The 16907-nt window shown below is 43.8% G+C and overlaps 1 protein-coding gene across 1 annotated transcript in view; it reads right to left on the bottom strand.

The window, feature by feature from the left end:
* ca16b (carbonic anhydrase XVI b) overlaps positions 1–16907 on the bottom strand; it is a 71433-nt gene that overhangs the window by 29128 nt on the left and 25398 nt on the right. Inside the window, exons 3-5 of the mRNA XM_076268286.1 lie at positions 8875–9054; positions 6240–6388; positions 2848–2943 (exon numbers count right to left, since the gene is read on the bottom strand). Coding sequence (XP_076124401.1) covers positions 2848–2943; positions 6240–6388; positions 8875–9054 — 425 coding nt within the window. The remainder of the gene's footprint in view (positions 1–2847; positions 2944–6239; positions 6389–8874; positions 9055–16907) is intronic.

Genomic DNA, 16907 nt, shown 5'->3' with positions numbered 1-16907 from the left:
GGAAAGGACCACGGGGTGGGAATCGAACCCGGGTCGCCGGCGTACTGTGCAGGTGCCCCAGCCAGTTGCACCATGGCTGGGGCCTAGGCCTCTGCTTTATACAAGCTGCACCAGTGTCTTCCTATAGCCTTTAGCCTGAATAATTGCCTGGTCAAACAAAAAATGCTGTCATATATATAGTATATTTTGGTGGGTACTGTAATATTGGATTCTTGGATGCCTTCCCATTGTCTAAATGCCAAAATGAGGACTATTACGTTTTTCCACATAAATTAAAGCCTTGTAGCCTTAATGTTACAGTAATGCTAGTTTTTTCCAACAATGTTAAAAGAGAAGGCCTAGTAAAAAGAGAAAACAGGTGAAATGAAATCATTGAGATTTGGAGACTTAATAAGCCTTTTGATTGCCTGCTAGTGTCTGCACTCTCCATGCATTCATTGAATGACAGGAGGTGACCCTCACCTTTTCATTGAAGACACAAACTTTCCCAGGAACAAAAAAAGAACCGGTATTAACCGGTTACAACTAATTAAAAAAATCGTTTCTGTTCCGGAACATAAAAAAAATCATAAAGCTTCTGGTTTCGTTTTTGTTCCTAGCAAAATGGCAAAAGTTTCTGGTTTTCGTGTTCGTTCCATGAACTGGTTCAAAGCCTTGCTCTCTCTCACACACTCTCACACACACAGACAGACAGACAGATAGTACTTTGTACACACGCACACACGCCACACACAGACAGACAAACAGACAGACAGATAGAGAGTACTTTGAACACACGCACAGCAAAAAATAATCAAGTTGTTCTATTCCCCAGGCAGCTGCTACACACAGCATGTAAAGCTGTACATGGCAGTGGCTACCTACACACCCGCTGCACAACACTATGAATACAGAGCAGCCAGCAGCACGCCCCGGTAAATGGAGCTGTTCCCATGCAGATGTGGAGAAACCACTCGTGAACATGAAAAACCTGAACTGTGACTGCAGAGGTGGAGGTCAGAAACATTACCCATCAAGAGGACTTAGATCTTAGTCTTAAATTAGACAAAGCTCAGCACATACACACACACATAGTATAAGTATTATACTCTTTTGATCCCGTGAGGGAAATTTGGTCTCTGCATTTATCCCAATCCGTGAATTAGTGAAACACACTCAGCACACAGTGAACACACAGTGAGGTGAAGCACACACTAATCCCAGCGCAGTGAGCTGCTTGCAACATCGGGGAGCAGTGAGGGGTTAGGTGCCTTGCTCAAGGGCACTTCAGCCGTGCCTACTCGTCGGGGTTCGAACCGGCAACCCTCCGGTCCGAAGTGCGAAGTGCTAACCAGTAGGCCACTGCTGCCCCACAGGCACACACACACACACAAACCAGATAATTGACTTGAACAGCATTCCCTGTGTATTGCAGCAGGACATAAGAGTAGGCTATACAGGCTGCTCTCAGAGCGATGGCAACTCTGCCTCTAAATGGCAACATCAAATGCATAATATTCTGAACTTCAATATATCTAAAATATCTTAAATATATGGTCTGCTGTCTTTGTGCAATGACCATAAGTCCCTTGCCACACCACACACACACACACACACACACACACACACACACACACACACACACACACACACACACACACACATATCAGGACTGACAGTGCAGATACTGTAAGAGGAATATAAGTACATCATTTATAACATGTTGCTGAATATTTCGACCAGAGCTGGAGTGGCTCTTTTTTCCCCTGCCTTCTGGGAATTCTGCGGAGAAGGAAGATAATGGTTTAAGGGGAGTGTAGCAGATGATGCCCTTGCTCTTTAACCTGTTGAATCTCCTACACCATAATGGCTCCCTGGGGACACATTCAGCCCCGCTAAATCTAACCCCCAAAGTATGTGTGCTTGTGTGTGTGTGTGTGTGTGTGTGTGTGTGTGTGTGTGTGTGTGTGTGTGGGGAGAGGGGAGGGTGAGGGTGTGTGTGGGAGGGTGTGGGTGTGTGTGTGTGTGTCTGTGTGTGTGTGTGTGTGTGTGTGTGTGTGTGTGTGTGTGTGTGTGTGTGTGTGTGTGTGGTTGGGGAGAGGGGAGGGTGAGTGTGTGTGTGGGAGGGTGTGTGTGTGTGTGTGTGTCTGTGTGTGTGTGTGTGTGGTTGGGTAGAGGAGAGGGTGTGTGTGTGTGTGTGTGTGTGTGTAAACTGCAGAGGCAAGGCAAAATCTAGGAGGGAGGACATATTAAGCATGCATATGTATTTGCAACCAGACAGATAATTGGAGAGAAACCTCTAGAGGATTAAAGAGATCGGTAGCGTTTGTTCTGTGAGCCTGTTTGTGTGTACAACTGAGCATGTGTGGGAGAGGTTGGGTTATGTCTGTGTGTGTGTGTGTGTGTGTGTGTGTGTGTGTGTGTGTGCGTGTGTGCGTGCGTGCACGTTTGTGTCTGTGTGTGTACACATATGTGTAGTGGAAGCTGTAGAAAAGCGAACAGAATACACACTCCATTATCAGCAATCACAAGCACAGAGCACAAAGGAGGGAACAAACAAATCACAACTCCCAGCTGTTCCAGCTCTCGCAGTTACCTGGAAACAACTCCCAAGGGTCATGTTGGTAGGGTAGCAAGGATCATCTTCGCAGGTCACTAAGACACTGTCTCAAAACAAACATTGGGCCTACACAACCCAAGGAACTAACTGAGAAAATAGCTGAATTGAATTGATTGTGTTGCACATACATTCAGCCTCACTGAACATCATTTCCTTTTTCTTTTTCAATGACGCCACAATATTCTGCGCAAAAATGCCGATTACATCTTCACATCAAAATAAGCACTCAACTGCGTGACGGCTCGTACCTGAAGGAACACCGACATGGCAGCTATGATCCGCTTCTCCTGGATGGCCGCACTCAGGCTGTCGAAGTCGTCAGGGTTGTACAAGTAAATCTGCATCTGCGAGTGAAAAAAGAGGAGAGATTTTTTTCAGATCAGGCTCAGAATGTCCCATATGTAGAGGAAGAGAGAGAGAGAGTGGAAAGAGTGGATAGAGAGAGAAAGAGAAAGAGAGAGAGAGAGAGAGAAAGAGAGATGAGAAAACTGTCTGGGTCACGTTCCAATACAGGCGACAGGCAAACATATGTCTTTCAAAGATTGTTCCCGTCACTTGGAACAGGACACTAAATGCGAATGCGGTCTAAAGGCAGTGCTGCAGTGCTTTACAGGAAGGCTAGGGATAGCAGGCAGACACGCTTGCTGGGTATCTGCTGTGTACAGCACCAGTATTGGGTGAGAGCTTCAACAAATTACCGCTGTTGCCATGAATCCACAGAGGCAAGTCTGTGGGTTCACAGGAGGGGTCAATGAGATTTTGCACTTGCATGCTTCACAACCACACACCCAGGTACTTTCACACACATGCGCACACACACACAGACACATGCACTCACACACACACAAGCTCCATAAAACACACACACACACACACACACACACACACACACAAACACTCACACACACACATACATGTTCATAGGTGCCGCAGCACACATGCAAAGTATATTTAAATACAATGTCTCGCACATGTCTTCAGCCCACCCCACAGCTTGTGGTTTTTTAACATTCATGAAAATAAGGGATTATACTTTCTCTGTGCAAAGGGATTTAGGGATGTGCCGTCCTAGTCTGAACCAAAGCCTCCAAATCAAGCATTATACACAATGTGTTCGTGCAGCTTAGCACATTTCCCCTGATGCACGGCAAGACACATACACACGAGAATTACATCCATGCCACACTGAAGAAAAAAAAAAACAAGCTCATAAACTGTTTCATTCTTTATCATTACTTTCCCTCCAGCCCCCCCGCCTCCACTCAAATAATTTCTTTAGTCTCATTCCGCTTGTCATGCAGAGATTGGCTGTTGTGGGATTTGCTATGTGTTTTCAGCCACCACAAGCGAGCCAACATCCAACTCTATCCTTAAGACTGACCCAATTATAGGAGCTCTTACAGGCAGATAGCACTGATGCTGACACACACACGCTGCCATTGTTGTTGCGTTTTTCGCCACGTTCCTTTAATCTGATGAGTGGCCACTGGGCCATGTGTGCCTCAGAATGAGGACTGCTGAGGTAATTGGCGGAGTCTTCGCCGCCTCACCTCACACACACACACACACACACACACACACACACACACACACACACACACACACACACAGTCATTCAATTGCATACATATACAACACACACACACACACACACACACACACACACACACACACACACACACACACACACACACACATTAACATACACACAAGCACATACATACACAAATACACGTCAGTTGCCTAACAAGCCGCACATAACAGGAGTGGGCTGATGGGGTATGGCAGTATGGGGGCGCTATGGGTGGGGTTTGGGCGGGGGGGGGGGTGCTTAGGGTGGAGGCATCCTCTAATGAGGACCATGGAGAAGAGGATGAGACTCTCAGCCTGCGTCTCCCCACAGCCACTGGCCTCTACCACCACATATAGCCACATGTAGCCTTCATGCAAAGCCTACACTGGGACCAATAAGATGCCACCAAAATGGCCTGTCTGTCAAATTAGCTCAGAACTGGTTGATTTGCCTTTTGCATGGTTGTGTCCAAGTTTGAAGAACATTGACTTTTTTTGCCTACCCATTACTACTACTAGCCTACTACTACTACTACTACTACTACTACTACTAATACTACTACTATGCCTGCCATAGCTAGCTTGCTTGCTTACTGTCAAGAACTGTAATGACAAGAACAATTCATCCCTCATATACTTGTGAATCCTAACTGCTCTCCTTTCAGCCTGAAAGCATTTCTCTGTGGAACTTTTAAGCTTACTTCCTGATAGACATTCAGTCCTCTCAGTCCATTCATGGTTATTCCCTCAGGAAAAAAAGGTAGTGAGTATTTTTTTGTGAGCCACTCAAAAACAAAAATGGTTCACACCAAATGTGCTGCACTGAAAATATCGTCTGACCGGGCACCTCGATGCATCAGTTTTTCCATTACGATGGGCCACGTTCAAAGCACAGGAGTGCTGTGAACACACTTAAGGCTATCTCCTGTGTGGAGAATATTATGTCTCTATAATATTCATTTAAAAGAGTGTGTTTAACTTCATCTGTAAGAATGTTAATTCAGTGAGGTGAAGCTCCTGTGAAGGCACTGTATGCCTATACTGAGGTGAAATAAATCATCCATTTACCATATAGTGTTTCATGTCAGTGTAATGATGCATTTAAAGTGGCTGATTATTTTGCAGTGAGAAAATAAATATTCTCATTTGACAGTCAAGAAACTATAGTGAGAACTGCACTGAACACTCAGCCCCCTGCAACACCTGTCTGACACGTCTCTGCACCAAAACAGAAATGGCCAGCCAATATTTTCTATTTCACACAGAATATAATATTACAGATTTTAAGGGCACCTGTTTAAAAACAGTCACATCCTAAACATTTTCAGGTGGCATGTAAAGCATGCGAGGCTATAGCATCAAGAGAATTAGTAGACTGCAAGAGAGAGAGAGAGAGAGAGAGAGAGAGGGGGGAGGGGGGAAGTCTCAGTGAATAATTCCGTTAACGCTTGAATCCGTCACAAAGCAAAGTGCCCCTTACAAAGCTCATCAATTTCTCTCTTTGAAATTTCTTTATTCAATGCTTTAATTGTGTTCATTTGTTCTCCATGTGTACAGGCGGAGGAACGTTAGCCATTCGTCATTAGCTTTTAACCATATTAGCCAATTGCTGAGGCTTCTTTACGCCGGCTTTATTTGCTTTAATTGCTTTGGCTGTAGTCTCTTCAATAACCACACCAAGCGTCTCATTCGTTTGTGGGTAATGAAAGGGCTGAGAACACGTGCGAACCAGTGCAGGATTTCTCCGCATTGATATGAGGCTTATACTGGCTTATACTTATTTATTACTTTTCTTCTTACAGTTTAATGAATAGGATGACAACAAGTATGCAGAAACAAAATTAATCGCCCCCACCAGCCTCGACACACATACAAAACCTGAAGCCTGAAGGAAAGGCTACAGATTTCAGAAATATTCAAATACCTGAGAGTATAATGTGTCAATGTCTCAGTATGCACACGTCCACAAATCTCTGAAACGTTTGGTCTTTTACATGTTTGTGTTTAGAATACAAATTCTCTGTATGTTCCACAGTGTAGGCTACAAGGCCAGCTCTCTCTCTCATACCTCCACAGGGAACTTGCGGCCGTTGATGCTGTGTTCAGATCCCGCCGAGCCGTTGCTGTGGCCCCAGTGGAACTCCATCCTCTCGGCTTTGAAACGTCCAGGCAGTCCTGCACCCCTCACAAAGTAGTCATTCCTCAGCAGGATGGAAACTAGAGTGGCCAAATGAGAACAGGAGCGCAATATAGAGTTATTTTTTCAAATATACACAGGAGAAATGAAAAAAATCCTAGTGCTATAGGTAGGGAATTTCACACAGTGACCAATCAACAAACAAGCCTATTTACTATCAAAAACAAAATCACTAACAAATCAACCTTTGTGGGCAAATAACATGACCAACAGAACAACCTTCGAGAGCATTTCACTGGGGTTATTAAACAGGCACCTTCCTTCAGCAGTGTTTCATTGCATTAGGCTCATGACACCTCCAGAAGGCTCAACAGTGGTATCTGGCACAACATATAATTGCCATACCATACCAAACCATACTAATCCAGGATGAAGGAAAAATTATGAGTGTTGACTAACCTATTATTGAATATTTACAACCTATTATTGAATATAGCACAATAAAAAAGTACTGTATATGTAATTGTACCATAATAGTCCAGGAAGGTGAAATTGTGAGTATTAACTAGCCTATTACTGAATATTCTTTTGTAAGAGACCTTCTTTTAGACACTTTGCCATTTCAACCTCATTATAAGTAGTCTAATTCGCCTGGCATCCTCCCCTGGTGTGGTAACTTTAAATTTGCTGTTGAAATATGAAAGGGGCAGCACAAGAACACACTTTCATACTTTCCTCTAAACTCCCTGTAAAAAATTATAAGCCTGACGAACAAAATGCTTTAAGCCATGTTCAAAAAGTTTACCCCGGACTTCAGAGTTTTAATTACACTGCCAGGCCTTCAAAAATACACTCTGTCACACTGACTGCCGTTTAAATGGACCCCAACAATTTATAATGCAGCATTTTCATGAGACAAATTTTGGCACATCAAAATTATTGGTCCTGCTAAAAAAAATGTATGCGCTGGCAGGGGGCAGTCAAGAAAGAGTGCCATTTCAAAAAGCACTCTGACGTCGCTCTCTTCAGATTTATTTCCCCACTCCAATTAGGCAAAAAAGCAGTGTCTGAGATCAGACACTTCACGTTGACGCAAGTTCAGAACTGGCTTCAGACTCACCGTATTCCGCACAAAAAAAAAAAAAAAACCCTGTCTGTGTATGCGCAGTGTGGTGTGGACAGAGCACATTAATACGAGGGCAGGGCTAGTGTAATATGAGAGTACCACTTTCTGGACACAGCTCCTGCCGTGGCATCTTCTGAGACACGCAGCAGCCTAGGCCAGACTGACACAGCTCCAGGCTACGTCTCACATCTCCTACTTTACCAGACTCTCCCTGACAGCGTCTGTGAGTCTCTGCCGCTCAGATTCATGGGCATATTTATCCACATGCTGCAATGTTTTGGGGCCCTAAAATGTCTCTATTCCTCACACCCCCCACCTCCACCTGAAGATAACATGTAGACACCATAAGCTGACAACCCCCCTTATATTTTCAGAGCTGCCATTTTAACAGAGTTGAGGCCAGCCACTGATTGAGTGTTGGTGACAGGATGTTTCACCAAGATTGTCAAAGTAGACAGGATATTCTGACCTCAGGCCTGACGCTGCGAATGGATGACGCAGAAATAAACAATTTCGACCAGCTTAAGAGCTAGAGAGGAGCTGGCGAAGAGGTGACACATGTTTAAAGGAGCCGTGACAAATACGAGGAAGCAGGGAAGGGGAGCAGGACTGAGCAGGAGCCTGTGGGGAGTCAGAGATATATCTGCCCCTGGCAGGGGCTCTGGGGCCTACATAGGCCACCACAGCTCAGAGCGCAGTAAGGAGAGAGAGAGAGAGAGAGAGAGAGGGGGGGAGAGAGGGAGAGAGAGAGGGGGAGAGAGACAGAGATATAAAGCACCAGGGATTTACAGGGCTTGTCTGAGCTCACTGTACACGGCACACAAACGACAACACCTCGGCATCCACACCAGTCACACTATATCAGGCCCGAGCAGTTGCAGTCGCTATCTAATCACCAGTGAATGTTTTATCACAACTAAAATGATAAATATTCATGGCATCATCATGGCAGATATGTTTTTTTCTCTCTCAATGTTTGTTCAATGTGGGAGTGTCTATCTCTATTCTGAGATCTTGTGTCAGAATAGCCAGAGACTTTGGATCACAGCATGGGACAAATCAGTTTGTGTAAAAGTCAAATCCTGGATCGATGGCATTGGCTCAGATCTGTCTGTGCCCTTGGTCAGAGCCAGTGGGCTGGTGCCTACCCGGGAGAAGATCTCCGATGTGATTAGGCGTGAGTGTAAACAAACTGGAGCAGTTTCTGACAGACAGGATGGCCTGTTTTAATATTGATTGGGATTAACTTTTAAGCACTCGCAACCCCACAGTTGTTTGGCTTATCAGAACGCAATCAAACATTCATAAGACGACGACTGCTGCCCTGTGTGTAGAGTAATGATAGACTGTCAGGGTTAACAATCATCTTTGTTGCCAAGGCCAGTGCATTTTTATCCCCCACCATCCCCCACCTCTCCCATCCCCCGGGATGATGCTGACCGGTCTTTCCTGTGTTCTTCATGGAGGTCTTGTTGGAGGACGGTATTCCGAACCCTTCCAGCGTGAGCTCCTGGCACTCGTTGGAGACGCGCACGTCCTTGTCGGAGATGTCCACCGGCGACTGGTTCTCCTCAGCACACTCAGGGTAGGACAAGGCCCAGCGCCCTGGCCCGTGGCTCCCTGCATAGAGGAGAACACAGCACAAACACCTCTCATCAATACTAAGGCTCAATACCAATAGCATCAGTTGCCTCTACTCCTACCCCTATCAATCCAACTATACCTTACCCATTGAAACTGAGTTACGAAAGATCAGGGCTGAAACCACTGGCACCTGAATCAACAAAGGGTGGAGGAGGGAATGGAGACATGCTTTTTGTCAAACAACAACTTCAATGTTCTTCCGAAGATTCCTCTCTGCCGAGTTTCATGCAAATGATTTCGGTATCTGCTGTGGTGTTTGCTGAGGCTCTTCGCAGGCTCAGAGACAAACAGTTCAAGCATTTTATTCCAATACTAATGCTAATCATTATCTGAATCATTCCGCCTTTATCAGGGGAGGACATCAGACCATAAAGGGGCAGAATAAGAAACATCCAGTAATCAGGTTCACACAGTGGAAAGAGCTGACAAAAAAACCCACATAAGCAGTTTGTAAAAACAGCCATCAACTAGTAACACTAATCAGAGTGTTCAAGAGGGAGCAAGCAAAGTAGGCAAAGGCATGACTGATTCATCCCACCTGAATGTCAACGCTAATGACGGGGCGCTGAACTGGGGCTGTGCTTAACACACACATACAGTCTTTCCTCTTTCGCTTGCCATCATGTTATTACCATGGTAACAGGACTCTCAGAATAAGAGATATTCAGAGGGAAAATATCAGAGGTAACGTTGTCCCACTGTAATTTAGTCATCAGTAATGAGGGAAGCTGCCTCCTCTCTTTAGTAGTAGTATTAGTATTCCATTTTTTTGATGATTTCTCCTGTTTTTCTTAGTCAGTGTGCAGACCAGTTATTGTAGTGCAGATTGTCCTTGCATTCACATTTCAAAGAAAAAAAGACTTTGTTTTAACTTAACAGGAAAATTAATGTGAAAAAAGTTACTGAACCTCATCATACATTCTCAAGGATATCAAACAGTGAGACACAATGAAAAAACACACTGAGACATAAAAATGTCAAGCATTGTTTTGGGCAATGCCAGTGCTCTAAAAGGCTTACTGGGTAAGGCAATTAAAGTCCAGTCATTCTCTACAGACTATCCAAGCCTTAGACCTACTTCCAGTTTGTTTCATATTTCAATGCATCTAGAAAAACAAGAGACCAATGCAACATGTATCACAAAAAACTACACAGCAATTGCACACGATAAAGAAAACGTAACATGCTAAGTATATTAGTTCTCCCTAACTAGCCTTGGCTTATTGATTAATACCCATCTGAACTCATTAGGACCTTGGCTCTGGTGAAATCCAGTCTTTAAATGGCCAGGCCCAGAGTTGAGCACTCGAGGGATAGGGGGGTAAAGTTTCTTTTGATTCTGACAGATTAAGGTCAGGTTTCCTTTCACTGCGAAGGCGTTAATGATGCGGCTTCCTTTAAAAGTCTTACAATCTGCCTAACCTCGTTTATTGAGAAGGCAGACAGGTCTATTGAGCGAAACATGTTTGAATAGCTTTCTCACTCACAGCGCTCTTCATTATATCTCTGCCTATAGATAATATCCTCATGCACTGAAAGGAAACCATGTCACTTCAGTTACCTAGTAGTCGATGCGACTCTTATTGAATAGTGCTTTGCACTATTCAATAAGAAAAATCAGGCCACTTCTACACATACGCCTGCCCCTGCCACTTCTACACATATGGCTGGCACTGCCGTCCCAACACATACGCCAATATGAGTTGGGCCTCGAGCGGAGGCCAATGGAGAAACAGGTGTCTCTGATTGCAAGTGTTGCCCATAGACAGTAAAGTGTTGCCCCCAGCAATATGGCGGCCGCGTTGACCTCCTAATAGAATTTGACGGACAATGCGGTATCTAGCGTTGTAATATCTATGCATCTACAATAACAACCCAACACACTTAACATGCACTTACCATGCACTTCCTTTCTTCCCTCCCTCTACTGCAGTGGTCCCCAAACTACGGCCCGCCACCTCATTTTAGGTGGCCCCCCAAAACATGTCCGTGGTATATATAGTATCCGGCCCGCACGGGAGTACGACATCGTCAAACTATAACCCCCGTAATTTCCCCCATTCATTCTCTATGGCGGGTCTTAATAGTACACATGTAATACTCTTTTTGTCCACTGGTGGTTGTTTTGGCGCTGTTTCGCGTTTGCCATCGAAAACGGAATGAAATGTATAGTAGGCCTACTGTACCTGCAAACAATGTAAGAGGCCTCTGCTGACTGCATGAGTGCTCAAAGTATTCTAAATGTTTATCAATTAATTGTTAATAACTAACTAACTTCTATTCAAGTCATAATTCTGGAACTTTCTGGTATAATTATTTATATTTTTTATTCACTCGTTTAAATATTCATACAGAGATCACAAAGTTCTCATCGGGTGAGTGAAAGTTAGAATGGTGGTCATTTCAGATGTTTCTGCCACCATTTCATAAAACTCATAGTTTGAGAACTTTAAATTTGTAGGATATTGCTTGTTCACAACTTGAGCTGTGTATGCAAAGTTCAGAGTTCAAAATATACTTTTTGGACTCCCTGCTTATAGTTTTGAGAATGCTATTATTAGTATTATTTCATTTGAGCTACATTTTACACTGATATGGCAAGATGGCAATATAAACACAGATAACAATGGTATTAAATTGCAATAGCCTATAGATTAAATGTAATGGAATATTCAACTAAGGTAGACTGCCTTTGTTCACAGCGCTAAGCTATTTATGGTTACTGATATACTCCGAGTCTCTGGCCCTAGAGCCAGGCATAGTGAGCTGGCCCTCGGAAGAAAAAGTTTAACTACTGCATCGACTAGATTTAACAAATACTTAAACTGCAGCCCTAAGCATGCTCATCCTCTGTTAGTAGTATTTGGGCAGTCGTAGCCTACTGGTTAGGGCTTCAGGCTATTAACCGGAGAGTTGCCGGTTCGATCCCCGACCAGTAGGAACGGCTGAAGTGCCCTTGAGCAAAGCACCTAACCCCTCACTGCTCCCCAAGCGCCGCTGTAGCAAGGCAGCCCACAGCTCCGGGTTAGTGTGTGCTTCACCTCACTGTGTGCTCTGTCTGTTCACTAATTCACGGATAGGATAAATGCAGAGACCAGATTTCTTATACTTGGCCGAGGAACCTGATTTACATTTACATTTATTTATTGGTACTTAAGGTCTCCTTTACCATGTAGTTTAAATGTTATTCCACATTGTGTAAGTTATTTTGGATAAAAGCTTCTGCTAAATGATTACATGCAAATGTAATGGTAATGGTGGTCTAACAAAGTCTGAACAGAATGCATTAAAAGCACAGTATCCATTATTCTTGAGATGGAACAACGTATCAGTTTAATAAATCTCACGTCTTGCATCGTTTTGCTAGACGTGCTCGTTTAATTGACCTGCTTAATGCTCCGTGCCTGTGTTCATCCAAAACACCTGCACTTCTGGAAATAGACTCCACAGGCTTAGGCTATCACACTGGAGAGGCAGCAGGAGTTGAACATTCTTTTTTTTGTCACCATTAAGACTTGAGTGTCTGTATATTTTACAAAATTGTCGATGCCAATATCTATTTTGTAAACATTTCACTATTCTTGTCTTTGTTTGCTTTCTTCATAGCCTATCTGCTTCCTCCATGTAATTTGCTTTCAACTAATCCAATTTCATGTTCATGTCAATTTTTTAAAAAGTACTTTGTCAATGAACTTATATCAAGCACTGCACCAATTCTACATTCTCAATGTGAATGTTCTTCGTAAGTCGGTATATGGTTAAATGACTCATTACCGGGCGAATGAAGGCTCTCTCGCCCGCCCCTACTGCCTGTAGGAAGAATATCCCACTTGCAAGTTCGGTGTATCCTATCCAACAATCGCTAATGAAACGCTAGCGATTGTTGCAAACGTGTGTATAATGGCAGAGCCGGCGAATAAGCAGCGAAAACCCTTGACGGAAGAAGCAAAGAAAAGGAAAAGAGCTTTAGACCGAGCGAGGGCTCGCACGCGTATCGACACGTACAGACGGTAGGGGGAGCTTCATAGAGAAAAAGCATCAGGCTTGCCTGGTATCCCTTTAATGTCATCTAAAATGTGCGCTTGCAGTGGGCAAGTGACACACTTCATCTGAGGGCCCAGACATATGGGCCATTAAGAAGACCACAAGAGTTCACCATGACTCGCATGCCACATGAGACAGATGATGTGCTTGCGAGCACCAATCATATTTATCTGCTGCTGCCTGGACCTCTCTCACCTGACCACTCTCTCCTCTAGCTCTACCTCCAACAAGATCCTTTAAGCCAAGACCTATCAATTATTAAGCTCAGAGATATTGTTTCTGTCATAGCCAAGGTACTCCCAAAGTGAAGTGATTCATGATGGTGTGAACTCCACTCACTTCAACACGGTATCTCCTGCTGGGTTCTGAAACTCAAGCTTCCTCTAGCAAATGTCTTCTTTTCAAAAAGTGAAGTTCTTTCTGAGAAAAGCCTCATATTCTTTCCACTGCTGACGAGAAGCAGGGCTATTTTTGAGTAAGTTGTAAATCTGCGGCCCAAAACTATGGCTCATAATTTTCACGATAAATCACAGACACAATTTTTCCTGCGCCTGACTGGGGGATCCACTGAGGCAGATGAAATGTTGACTGAAAATCAGAACAACCTCTGAATACTGAACTAGTCCTTTAAATGCTTCTGTGCACACTGAGCACAACACATGAAATACTGTGCTGTGTTTTCAGGGTTAGCAAATCAATTTGTGAATGCATTCCTAGAGCATAACCTTGCATTCTGAACTTTAAATGAATGTGCTGTATGATGTGCACACAAGCAAGATGATCTCTGTCCCTCTCCTTTTCCCCTCCTGAGCCTCCACTCCAAGCTCACATTCTAATTAAGAGGCCTGACTGAGGCCTCGACCACCCATGGCACCATGGCGATTAATATGCCCCTGCCACCATATTGTTTTAGACTGCATTCCAGATAACTTGGATGTCGGAGGTCGGACTTCAATTCCAACCTTGAAGTTGGGGTAGATTGACTTACCCCGAGCTCAGAAGTAGGAACTCTAACAACAAGTGGTGTTCCATTGTACTTTTTCCCAGTAGGAGGTAAGAATTCCTGACCTCCAAGTTTGTCTGGAATAAAATTGGGAGATTACAATTAGGACACTTCTGACTTATGAGTTGTCTGGAATGCAGCATAACTGCAGACCACTCCTGTCTGTTCGGTATGTAATGTTATAGAACGCTGTCATTATCGGAAAATAAGTCCCGACAGGGCGAACAGGACCACGACGTGCCAGCGGAGACACAAAACACATTTTCCTTGACAGTGGTCTGTTATACTTAGCAACAGTCTGTTATCGAGAAATATCAGACACTGGGAAGGTCCATTCAAGTGAATGGAGCATTCTGCAGCATTATGAAGAGCTGTGTAATAATATATATATATATATATACGTATATATATATATACAAATATATATTGCAATTTCTTAACTTTTAGCCACGGTTTATACAAGTTTCTTCAGCTTTTTTTAACTTCCATAAAACACTGCCCTGCTGCTTGTACACAATGCGGCTAACACAGCAAATTACTGTATATTGGTATTGGCAATCAAACAAAATTGATTTGAATTAGGGGTGGGCGATATATATCGTCTGCGATAATATCGTGATTGTTGTTTTAACAATGTGCAAATTTACATTATCGAGTATTTAAATTACTTATGGGGAAAAAACACTCGAAATCACGCACTGAAGACTCATACATTCCCAGGAGGTAGGCTATGCGGGAGAAGTGCAGCAGAGCAAGTGTCACGTGATCACTAGTGGGTCACAACGTTGTCCCACGCAGCCTATGTTTATTTTGTGCAGCGAGAGTAGCCTACTTGGGATTTTATGCGGCTACTTCTGTTCAAGTAGCATTGATGAGACAGTCACATTTTTTCCTACACGGTATTATATGGAGAGAAAACATTAGCCTTTGAGTATTTTAATAGTCAGTTGTAAACAAATAACTATTCTCATGTAACTCTTTTGTAAATGGATTGAAGTTCGCTCTAAATAGCTACGTTTACCGATTATGCTAACCGTTAGCATCTCTATGGGATTTCTCATATACATTAGCCATAAGCTAACGCATTCGTTTCTATTCTGTAACTTGGAATGCTAGCCTACGTGATTGCTCTAAAACAAAACATAGAAGGAAATAACTGAGATGTAGGCTACTCTGTTGGTCTGCTCTTAGTTTTACAGTGAATCCTATGTAAAGGTTTGAAAGGAACTTCAGCTTCAGACTTTCTCTTGGGAAACTGTTAGGCCTATTCATCTTCTCTAATGTAGCTGGCTAGACCATGTCATGGCCACACACACAAGTGGGGGCAGAATTGGAAATGTGTCATAGAGTGACAATGCATTGGTTGATTTGGTTAAAAAGTCACAGGTTAGGTTATTGGTTATTATTGTAATGATGCTATTCATAAATAATGAGCTGTAAAGTAACTCAGACTTTAACAAAAACATTTTTTTAAAAGGATATCGACTAATTATCGTTATCGTAAAAATCATAAAAAATATCGAGATATTATTTTTTGTCCATATCGCCCACCCCTAATTTGAATATAAGAAAGATATTAATCCAGGCACTCCAAAAACAGTGACAACAAGGAAGGGATACAGATCAATTTAAAAAGCCTTTATTTTAACTGGCTACTATTAAAACGGCAACATGTTTCGACCAAGCGCAGAGGTCTGCATCAGGGCTTAGTTTTCCCTTCCTTGCTGTCACCGTTGTGTGAGTGCCTGGATTAATATCTTTCTTATATTGGACTGATCCTCCTTATCCAAGAGCACCCGATACAGCGGATGTATGTTTCTCAACTATAGCTACCAGCCATCTTTTCAAAACTGATTTGAGTTTGACTTTTGAAGATACTGTCTTATCGATTACTGGCAAAAATGCCAATACAGTGCTTCCCTAGTGTGGTCTGTCCACTTCTTCACCCCTCTCACCCAGCAGGACATACCACTGGACACAACCCCACAGGGCAGCGTTCCCTGCTATGTGCCCTGGTATTGACTAACATCATCTGGATTGTTCAAGCTGTGTTCTTTGTTCTTCTCTTACCCATGTGCAGGTGGCAGACATAATTATGGAGCCAAACTGAGTGTAGATGAACCTGGTCAAATTGAGCCCAGGGGGGTTACTGAGTTTTGTGATGGAGCTGAGAGAGTGTGTCTAAGTGTGTGTGTGTGTGTGTGTGTGTGTGTGTGTGTGCGTGTTTGTATGTGTGTGTGTGTGTGGGGGAGGGGGTATGAGGAGGTGGGGGAAGTTGCTCAGCTGTTCCTTTGGCTTAGTAGGCATTTCTCTTGTGTGTTGGTGTGTGTGTGTGTGTGTGTGTGTGTGTATTTTTTCCCCGTGCCATCTGCTTAGCTCACTTGCAGCGTTGTGTGTGCATCACCTGCTCCGTGTCCTACTCCCTGAAGTACAACAGGCACATGTTTGTCTCAATCTGGCCCCTTTGTTACCAGCCACCATCCCATTAACCTTGGGGACGGATAACCTCAGCCGCGTTGGCGTGGGGACGGGCGACAGAGTGGAGATTGCCTTGTCATTTCCGTTTTGTCCCCCGGGGGAAGGGTACGCATTGCACACAGCCTGGCAGCTCTCACACATTTGGCACACGGATCCTCGCCAGTCTAGTCCAATCAGCCCATCAGCGGCTTTGACTCAGGGCGAGGGATGACAGCCAACACATAGTGGCTGTAGATGTAAGCGATGGCAACCGCTATTCTGTTAAGGGTCTGGACAGGCAGCTTTCAGTTACCACTCAGGAGTA

The sequence above is a fragment of the Alosa pseudoharengus genome, unplaced genomic scaffold (genome assembly GCF_046254945.1).
Source record: "Alosa pseudoharengus isolate Yale_2024_CS ecotype anadromous, Long Island Sound unplaced genomic scaffold, YU_APseudo_1.1 YU_APseudo_1.1_scf_5, whole genome shotgun sequence".
Classification (NCBI taxonomy): domain Eukaryota; kingdom Metazoa; phylum Chordata; class Actinopteri; order Clupeiformes; family Clupeidae; genus Alosa; species Alosa pseudoharengus.
The sequence above is the reverse complement of the archived record's forward strand: the minus strand, read 5'-3'. Positions and strand labels throughout refer to the sequence as shown.